The sequence below is a fragment of the Piliocolobus tephrosceles genome, chromosome 2 (genome assembly GCF_002776525.5).
Source record: "Piliocolobus tephrosceles isolate RC106 chromosome 2, ASM277652v3, whole genome shotgun sequence".
Taxonomy (NCBI): Eukaryota; Metazoa; Chordata; class Mammalia; order Primates; family Cercopithecidae; genus Piliocolobus; species Piliocolobus tephrosceles.
In genome coordinates this window covers 89896354-89905708 of record NC_045435.1, presented here as the reverse complement: position 1 = coordinate 89905708, position 9355 = coordinate 89896354, and the positions used below count along the sequence as shown (strand labels likewise).

The 9355-nt window shown below is 56.1% G+C and overlaps 2 protein-coding genes across 2 annotated transcripts in view; both read right to left on the bottom strand.

Moving 5' to 3' along the window:
- Positions 1 to 553: 553 nt before the first annotated feature.
- On the bottom strand, positions 554 to 6241 carry PRSS50 (serine protease 50). The gene is made up of 6 exons (XM_023231821.2): positions 6114 to 6241; positions 5832 to 6032; positions 3920 to 4082; positions 2556 to 2839; positions 1226 to 1392; positions 554 to 811 (listed from the first exon to the last, which is right to left on the bottom strand). The coding sequence occupies exons 1-6, from the start codon at positions 6223 to 6225 to the stop codon at positions 575 to 577; spliced, it is 1164 nt and encodes a 387-aa protein (XP_023087589.1). The 5' UTR covers positions 6226 to 6241; the 3' UTR covers positions 554 to 574.
- Positions 6242 to 7987: 1746 nt separating this feature from the next.
- LOC111555376 overlaps positions 7988 to 9355 on the bottom strand; it is an 18529-nt gene continuing 17161 nt past the window's right edge. Inside the window, exon 4 of the mRNA XM_023231364.1 lies at positions 7988 to 8408. Within this exon, the coding sequence (XP_023087132.1) occupies positions 8404 to 8408 (5 nt within the window). The 3' untranslated portion in view covers positions 7988 to 8403. The remainder of the gene's footprint in view (positions 8409 to 9355) is intronic.

The following is a 9355-nucleotide window of genomic DNA, read 5'->3' as shown; positions in this document are numbered from 1 at the left end:
TCCACTGTCTCCAGACAGGGGACAGGGATAAAGGGTCAAAGTTCACTATGGCTCTTTGGGGCAATGAAAGGCTATATTCTAGCCTCTTGTCAGAAATCAACCAAAGTTAAGGAAAGCCTGACTCCCACAGTTATCCCAGAAAGAGCACCCACTTTCCAACCCAGACAGCTGCACCCCAGCTGGGTCCTGGCAGCCCCAGCTTCAGCCTGGGTGGTATGTTCCAGGGCCCTCGATCATCTGACCCTAATATCACCCCTTCACACCCCCTCCACCTTCTGTGGGAGCCACCCCAAACCTTTGAATGGGGGCGGATGCTGGAGGCTCTGCAATTTTCAGTGTAAACTGCCTGGAGTTCCCCACCTCACCCTCATCTGGTTCACCTGTGGACTCCCACTATAGCAGGTCCAGGAAAGGCGGGGCCCTTCGAGGCCCAGGAATAAGGAGGCATGGAAAAGAGTAATGTTTAATTGAGTACCTCATCTCCACCCTGACTCTCAGGGCTGTGAGAGCTACACCCGCAGCAACCTGGGCACAGAGGCAAGAGGGGCCCACAAGTGAGGGAGGGCACACGGAGTCAGAGGGCAGCAAGGAGGCTGAGGGGCAGTGGGAGTGCCAGGAGCAGGGCCCTGGATGGGGCTGGCAGGGCCAGGGCCTGCCCGCTGAGGCAGTCCCAGATCCAGTTTTGGTAGGAGGAGATGTGTAGGTAGATGGGCGGGGCCTCACTCTTCTGGCAGCCTGCGCCCCAGCTCACCAATCCCACCAGGTACCACGTGCCCTCCATGGAGCAGACCAAGGGCTCTCCAGTTAGCTCCTGTGGGAAGGGTTGGGGGAGTAAGGGTCACGGAGGCCAGGTGAGGCCAGAGACATGACCCAGCTCCAGGACAGGCAGGATGTCCTCACACCTCCACGGTCCCCCAGTGCCAATATAGGCGAGAAGTGCTCCAGACCCAGGAGACCTTCCTCAAAGGGTTTCATCCCCCACCTCTTAACACCCACCTTCCAGCTCCCCACGGACCCCCTATTCCTCTCACCTCCAACCACCATCCCCGTTCCTAGCCCCCATCTGTTTCCTCCCAATCTCCCCCTACATCCTCCATCCCCGCACCCCGAGTTCTGCCCACCCCTTTCCCTTCCCTTACCCATCCTCCACCACTCCCCTCTCCCTCCCCAGATGCCGCTCCCTCAGGTGCCCCTGAAGGCGAGTGAGCGAGGAGAGGCCGCTCACATAGCAGAACTGCTCCCTGCGGGTGTCCTCCGCACATATCATCTGGGACTTGATGATCCGAACCAGAGTGGGGATTTTGGTGAAGTTGTGATAGAAGTTGTCACAATCCTTGTTGTTCAGGATGATGACTTCCTTCTCCTGAATTGTCCGGAACTGAGGCCACATACCTGTGGGACAGGGCCCCGTTTAGGCGCAGCCACTCACTGCTGCCCACTGCCGCCAGCCTCGCCTCGTCCTCTCTCCACTCTTCCCCAGTCTCACCTTTTCTGCTTTAGCCATGCACCCCCACCCTCGTTCTAGCCCGTACCCATCTAGGGCCCTCAACACAGAGTCCCTGGAGCAGGTTGCCCCCAACCCAGCCTTGCTGGGCCTGCTGTGGCTTCCTGCAGAGCCCAGGCCACTGAGGCCCTTCACACTCCCTCCACCACACTCGGCCTCTTGGTTTTCACCCCTCCTTCCCTCCTGAGGGCCTGCCAAGTCTCTCAGGGACCAAACCTTCCTTCTCTTCAAGCATCCCTTCCTCCACAGGCCTCTTCCCTGCTGAGCCATCCCAGACCCCTCCATGGAGCCCAGGCACTGCTTCCTCCTGCCTCTCTGACTAGTGTGTCCCTGTCCGTGGCTTAAGCTCCTGGGAGACAGGAGACAGGCCACAGCAGGGATGACAAAGTCACCCCCAGGTCCTCCCACATGGGCTGAAGCCCCCGTGGGCTGTTTTGAGAGTAAGTTGGTTCCTTGAGGCCATAGGGAAGGACATCTCTCTTATGGGTTGGGGACCCCCTGAAGGAAGTGGACAGTTCTAGGGTCCCCTGGATGTCCCTGAGAAAACACACCTGCTCTCTGGGCCTTGCTCCTGAATTGGGATGACAAGGAGTTGAGGCCCACTGAGGGGAGGGGAAACCATGAGCTCCAGGTGCAGACTGCTCCGAGCCGGCCATGTGGGCCTTCTGGGCAGCATTTTACAGCACAGAAGACTGCTCCCCCCACCTCAGGTACTCTGCTGCAAGCTGCCGATGCCTGGGCAGCGGGTGTGGACTGTGAGGTATTACTCTGTGCCTCTCTGCCTTCGAGGAAGTTCTGTTTACATGCCCTGGCCTGGCTCAGGATTCAAAGGCAATCACGGTCCCCTGAGGCTAGAGCAGCAGTGAGGTGCTCCCTGTGAGATCCTCAAGGGAAGGGAGACCTCAGAGATGAGAGCCTGGCAGGAAGGTCCCGGGAGTGGCAGGCTCCCTGGGGAAGGTACCTCAGAAACTTCCATCTGTGGTGGCACCCTGGCCTGCAACCACGTCCTTTCTCACAGCACCCGCCCTGGTCTGGGGCGGCTTTGACTCACCGTCAGCCTTGGAAAGTCCCCAGCCCGTCACAGTGCAGAGGGAACGGTCCTTCACCACATAGTCCGTGCCGGGCAGGCAGATGGGCCGCACGTACTTGCTGTACTTGAGTGCCTGCTTGAGCTTGAGGAGGCCGATGTCGTTGGCCTGGCCCACCCAGGACCAGAACCTCTGGGCCCGGTACCTGCTGTGCACGATGACCTGGAGCACCAGGACGTCGGAGGCGGTCTGCGTCATCTGGTCAATCCACGGACTCCCCACCCTCACTGAGTAGATAACATCACGCCTGGGGGGCCGCGAAGGGAGGCCATGATCAGCTCCAGGCCCCCGGCCCCAGCCTCCGGCCCAGGCCTTCCCACACTCTGCTGCCCCCCGAGAAGATCCAGGCAGGGCCACCCACCCACTTCAAGCCCCCTGAGCCTACTCCTCACCACAGACATGAACAGGGCCCTGCACACTCACTCTGTGATCCAGTCCTCACGACCCTTCACTTTATGGAGGGGGAAACTGAGGCTCAGAGAAGCCCAATGAAGCACTCAGGACTGCATAGCTAGGAGGCAGTGGAAGGGACGTGGACCCGGTTTTCTCTGGTTCCAAACTCTACTCTCAGTCCATAGCATGGACTCTTTCACCCCATGCTGTGCCCTGGAGGGGGCAATGCCACTCTTTCCAGCTCCATGGAATGCACCATGGCCTGGCTCTCTAGCTGCGCATCCTTGGGGTACCCCTTGGAGTCTGTATGTTGGCCCTTAGGCCTGGAACACACTTCACTGGTCAGTTCTCACAGCCAGCACTCCTGGCCCCAAAACATGAGAACACGCCCTCTTTTGTCCCCGCACCAACCAGGCACCCTTGTGAGTATCTATCTTCCTTTCTGTCTCCCCCACCAAGCTGGGAGGAATGATGTATCCCTCCTCTGCCCCCAGTGCCCAGGCCAGGGCCGTGCTCAAAGAAGTGTCAGAGACGGTTGATTGAAGGGAGGAACGAGGATGTGGGTGCAAAGAGGGTGAAATGAAAGAACTAGGAGCTTCTTCCCATGGAGAGGAGGCATAAGGCTAGACAAATGGCTTCTGAGCTTCCATTTCCCATCCGCGGAATGACTGCACGGGACTGAGAGGCCAGGCGAGGCGAGCAAAGGGTGGGACACTCAAAAGACTGGAGCCCTGAAGGAATTTTCAGGACTCAGCCTCCCCCTGTTTGGAGCCCAGGTAAGGCTGGGGCTGGGACTGTGGGGCTCTGCAGAGTGCAGCGCTGCCACTGCTGCCACTGCCGCCACTGCCGCCAGAACAGCTGGCAGGGAGGAGGTGACTGGGCCCGCAGCAGCTCCAAATGCCTCTCCACCCACCCCAATTCAACCTCGACTCACCGGGTCAGGCAGTGGGCCACAGTCAGCACCCACTGGGAGGTAATGATGGTGCCCGCACAGATGTGTGTGCCATTGGCCCGCACGCTGACCATCCAGGGCCACCGTCGAGCCATGGCTTCTGGGTCCCTGAGGGTGAGGTCCTGCTCGTAGGAAAAGCCACAGGCTGAGGAGGAAGGTGAGAGCTTGATGAGGGATGGATCTTTCCCTGCCCCTCCCCTTCCCCAGCCTGACCTCCTGCCTCTCCAACCACTGGCCTGCACCCATCCAGGGGTGCTCCCTTTTCACCTGTCACCATGGAATGATGCTGTCCACATGTGGACTAGGGTCTCACGCCTCAGAAGGGCCCGAGCACTGCCCAGATATCTCTCTCCCTGTTCCCACAGCCCGGGCCCTAGAGCATCCCCAGCCGACCAGCCTAGTGCACCAATGGCCCTTCTGCCATCCCCAACACACTCTCAGCTCTAATCAGATCCTTCACTAACCTGTTCCTATTTCCACCTGGTTCCACCCTCACCATGTCCCTTACTTTAGCCAAAGCAGAGCTCTCTCCCTCCTCTGGGAACCCCTTTCTGTGGTTCAGTAAGAGGAAAGTGGATGCCCCAACAGAAAAATGGGCATAGCCCAAGGAGGAAATCCCAGCAGCCAATGACCACAGAAGCTGCTCCGCCCTTAGTCTGCAAGGAAATGCAGACTGCTTCTTCTTCTTCTTCTTTCCTCTTCTTGTCTCTTCTTTCCTCTTCCTCTTCCTCTGATGAGGTCTTGCTCTGTCACCCAGGCTGGAGTGCAGTGGTATGATCATTGTTCGCTGTAACCTCAAACTCCTAGGCTCAAATGATCTTCCTACCTCAGCCTCCTGAATAGTTGGGACTACAGGCACACACCACCACACCCAGCTAATTTTTTTATTTTTTAATTTTTTGGAGAGATAGAGTCCCACTATGTTGCCCAGGCTGGTCTCAAACTCCTGACCTCAAGTGATCTTACTGCCTCAGCCTCCAAAAGCACTGGGATTACAGGCATGGCCCACTACCTCCAGTCTGGAAATGCAGATTTCAATCACAATGAGATTCTGCTCTGTACCACCTGCCTGGCAAAAACGCAACATCAGTGACACCAAGTGTCAGTGAGGATTGTCACCCAGAACGCCTACCCACGGCAGCGGGAGTGCTCACTGCTGCAGCCGCTTTGGAAAACAGTTTTTCTATATTGAAGATGCACGTATCCAACATCCCAGGAGTCCCACTCCTAGTGTTTTCCAAATGGATTCGTGGATTGTAAACGTAAGTGGGCCGTGACCAGCCTTTTTAAAGGATAACATAGGCAAGAAAATGTCGGCATGCACAGCACGGGGTACCGTAAGTCCTGTTTGGGCGACTCTCTGTGGCAGTTAAATGCTATGTGCTGAGTCCCAAAATAACAAGCCTTTCTTATGTGGGTCTCTGAAAGCCACTGGGCAACAGAACATCTTACGTGTGCGCCTTGGAGACACCACAAGAAGGCTCACACAGCCTGGCCCCGAAAGCTGTGCTAGAGATCCCGGAAGTCCCTGGCTGGGAGCCTGGGTTAGAGGCATGATGGGTCAGGGCCTGGAGCAGGGTGAGAGGCCACCTGCCCCACAGCCAGCTCAGGCCGGGCAGGAACACACAGCCGGCCCCAGGCCCTTCTGACTTTCCTCCCTCTACCTCAGCAGGAGGGGAGGCCTGTGAGGACAAGACACCCAGAGCTCTGGGCCTCCAGACAGGACCAGGCCTGGCCCACAGGTGTTTAGTGCTCGGCAAACACCTCTAGAAGGAGGCGCTCCTCTATCCTGCTCCCCTCCCCGCCCCCCGTCCCTTCTGCTCCCCTAGCCCCAGTCAAGGTCCTTAAGACTCCTCTGTCACCCTCCTTGCCCCACGGAGTCTACGGTACTCACAGTGGTATGGGTCGACTTTGCCTTCAGAAACTGAGGATTGGGTCGCTATGGTGGTCGAGGACAGTGTCTGGGTGGTCGGGGCCTGCTGGGGAAGGCGAGGCCGGCCAGAAGGACAGGTGGCCTTGGGGGCACAGCGGGCGGTCTGGTCGGCGGGATCAGCAGTGGACAGCGCCCCCGGGGCTTCCCCTGCGCCCCAGCAACCTGCGGAGGACGCCAAGAGGATTAGAAGTGGAAGGCGAGGGCCGTGTTGGGCGGGTGGGGTAGGCATCGGGAGGGACTCACCCGCAGGCTTCAGCAGCAGCAGCAGCAGCAGCAGCAGCAGGGAACCAGCGCGGGAGGGGGCAGACCTCCGGGGGCGCTGCCCGCAGGCCGGGCTCTGGCACCAGGGACCCATCCCAGGGTAGCAGCCGACTGCGTCTCTCCGGAAGGCACTCCCAGTTCCGCCCCCACGACGGCGCCCCCTGTTGACCGCACGCCGCGGCCTCAGGTGAGCTGGATGGGGATGCTCCTAGTGCCCCGCCTGCCTGGCGTCCCCTAGGGGCCACCCGCCACGGCCCTCCTGCTGTCTGACTCGCAAGGGCGCCCCTAGTGACAGCCTTCCCTTATGCCTCCCGGGCTGGGTACGCCCCAGCTGACCTCCCTCCTTGGCCCCTCCCTCTCCTCACTCCGGGGGTCCAAGCAGTCTCCTGGAGTCCCTCAACTTAATCTCCGCCGATTCTCAGACCTTCTCACCCCTGTAGCCCATTGCCCTGGACTGGCTCATGGCGTTACCCCTCCCGCAGTGAGATGAAAACCAAACCTCAGGGGCTGGCATCCAGGATCTCCAAGTGACCCTACTTTCCCTCCAGCCCCTCCAGTGGGGCTTTGCCCAAGGAACTGAAATCAAGCAGATAGATGTGTTTTAAATAATGATTTTGAAAGACTGCTTCATTCTAAGTAACTACACCCTACCCCCACCCCATTCAGCAGACGCCCTTGCCCCACAGATCCATCTGCTTAGGAAAGAGAGTGTAGGCGAAGGGTCCCTCCACAGAGGAACACTGGTGCTTACCATTGCGCCACTGTGGGATGAGGAGGTCACTTTGCACATTACAGTTTGGGGAACACATTGATGGTTCAGTGACGCAGGAGGGTAATACATTTAAAAAGTCATGTGGGGGACTCAAAGCTGTTGGAAAATTCTAGCCTTATAGAAGATAAGGTGATCCAGCATTGTGGCATGCCCCCGTCCCAGCTATTCTCAGCTACTCAGGAAGCTGAGGCAGGAGGATTACTTGAGCCCAAGAGTTCGAGTCCAGCCTGGGCAATATAGCATCCCCATCTCTACAAGAAAATAATTTTTTCTAAGATAAGGTGAAAGTTAAATCAGGCCAGGATATTCTAACATGTGTCAGGGCTTGTGGTCTTGGGATACACCCTTGAGCTGGACACTCCATGCTCCAATATCTGAAAAGACAGTAAATCACACCCTTGAAGTGCCCTGAGAGATAGGGGTGACTGGTTGTTCTGCACCTGAGGACCACCAGGTCTGAACAGCCCCCCATTCTTCACACAGGGGCAGGGCTCTGTCCTCAGCCTGGCCACTTCCAGCCAGCCTTGCTCGCACTGCAGAGTCTAATGGAGGTCACCAAGGCAGCTCGGGAGCTCAAGGCGCAGTCACCTCACACATTCATCACCCAGGCAGGCACTCTGCCCTGTCCCCACATCACCTACCTCCATCAGAGAAGGAGGAAGAATTGGTCAGGCTCTGCAGACCCATAGAAGGATAGGAGGGGTTAGGAGAGGCTAGTGGATTCTGGAACATGGTCCATGATTCTGGGTCTGGGTCTGTGATCTGGCCACGGTGAGTTACTTGAGAAGAGGCCAGGCCTCGCAGGAAGGCCTGAGGGAAAGTGTCTGTCGCATACCCAGGGGAGGGTCATGGGAACCTGGGGATTGCTGGAGTGCTGGGATGACTAAGAAGGGGCTGCAGTCCCACATTTGGAAGAAGAGGGAGGGGAACAGTCTCCCAGGGTCACACAAGCACAAGACAGACATGGCATAAAGTTATCAGAGAAGGCTGAGCTTGAGAGAACAGCCAGGACTGCTTGGGGGTTAGGAAGGTTGTGAAGGGCTCTGACTGAAGTCAGGAAGAAAGATGATCACTTGAGTGGCTCAAAGTTCAAAAGCATCTTCATTGAACAACAGAAAGTAACAGGGGCTCTTAGACCCTCCCCCTCACTCTGCCCTGCCATCCTATGCAACCTCTCATCTCCACTTCTGAGGGTAGAACAGAGGGGAGGGAGAAGCAGCCTCCAGGAGGGACTGTCCTTGAAACACTGCTCACAGGAGCCACAGGGAGCCCAAGGAGCCCAGCAGAATGTAGCCAGTGAGGAAAACTGGGCACAGGAAGGCAGGGCCAGCCCTACTGATGAACCTCATGTCAGCGACCTCAGTGCTGATCCATTGGGAGAAGCGGGCAGTGCTGGTGTAGATACCTGGGAAGTGGCGCCGGCCACAGCTAAAGCTCCAGCTCACCACTCCTATCTGAATCCAGGTCTTGTTCATTTGGCAGACAAGGGAGCTGCCAGAGTCAACCTGTAGAGAAAAGGAGGGAGGGCATAAGGATGGCAGCAGGAGGGCATCCCTGGCCTGAGCCCGCCCTTCAGGATGAGCTCTGTGACACATAAGCTCTGCACCGGACCACGCCAGCCTCTGTCTTCATTTTCCTGCTAACTCTGACCCTAACTCCCCATCCCCTCCTCTGCCTTCCCCTTAAATCCTGGTGGGCCTCTAAGGCGTTGCCTTTGATCTTTTTCTTTCCTGAAATCCTGCTTGCAGAGTGAGCTGTTTGAAATCCAAACCCATTCTCCTCTTTTTGTGCAAACATGGGTTTACAGATAAGAATACTGTTTACAATAACATATATCAAAAGGTCATAGCTGTTATTTCTGCTGATAGTGGGTTTCTTATGATTTTTTAAAACTTTCTTTACACTCTTCTGTAATGTCGGATAATTTTATAAATCAGAAAAACCACTCAATTGTATTTATTTTTAAAACATCATGAACACCAAGATTTACAGGACATAATCTAATGAAGAATGCAAAAGACACTTAAGGAAAAAAGTAACAAACTGTGCCTAAGAACATAAAAAAACCTACATCAGTGTACAGATATACTGTTGTTCAAAGCTGAGACAACTTAAAACAATGTGAAAATGTCAATTCTCAGCATTTGGCTTCCTGCAGTATGGAAGACAAGATACCCTAACCAACCTTATTGCTAAAGATACCTACAAATGTGAGGTTTTTTTTAAATTATGATTTTAAATGCATGGGTAAGCTAGCAAGAAAATAAAGACTCTTCAGAGTCCAAACCGAAATGAGGGTTAGAATATAGAGATGTCGGGCCGGGCGCGGTGGCTCAAGCCTGTAATCCCAGCACTTTGGGAGGCCGAGATGGGCGGATCACAAGGTCAGGAGATCGAGACCATCCTGGCTAACCTGGTGAAACCCCATCTCTACTAAAAAAAAAAAAAAAAA

What these genes read in the sequence shown, in the direction of transcription:
- PRSS50 (XM_023231821.2), bottom strand. Translation starts at nt 6,225, where the DNA reads ATGGGTCCCTGGTGCCAGAGCCCGGCCTGCGGGCAGCGCCCCCGGAGG. An exon ending in GCTGCTGCTGAAGCCTGCGG is followed by an intron (nt 6,033 to 6,113) that starts GTGAGTCCCTCC and finishes CGTCCTCCGCAG; the next exon opens with GTTGCTGGGGCGCAGGGGAA. An exon ending in CAAAGTCGACCCATACCACT is followed by an intron (nt 4,083 to 5,831) that starts GTGAGTACCGTA and finishes CTTCCTCCTCAG; the next exon opens with CCTGTGGCTTTTCCTACGAG.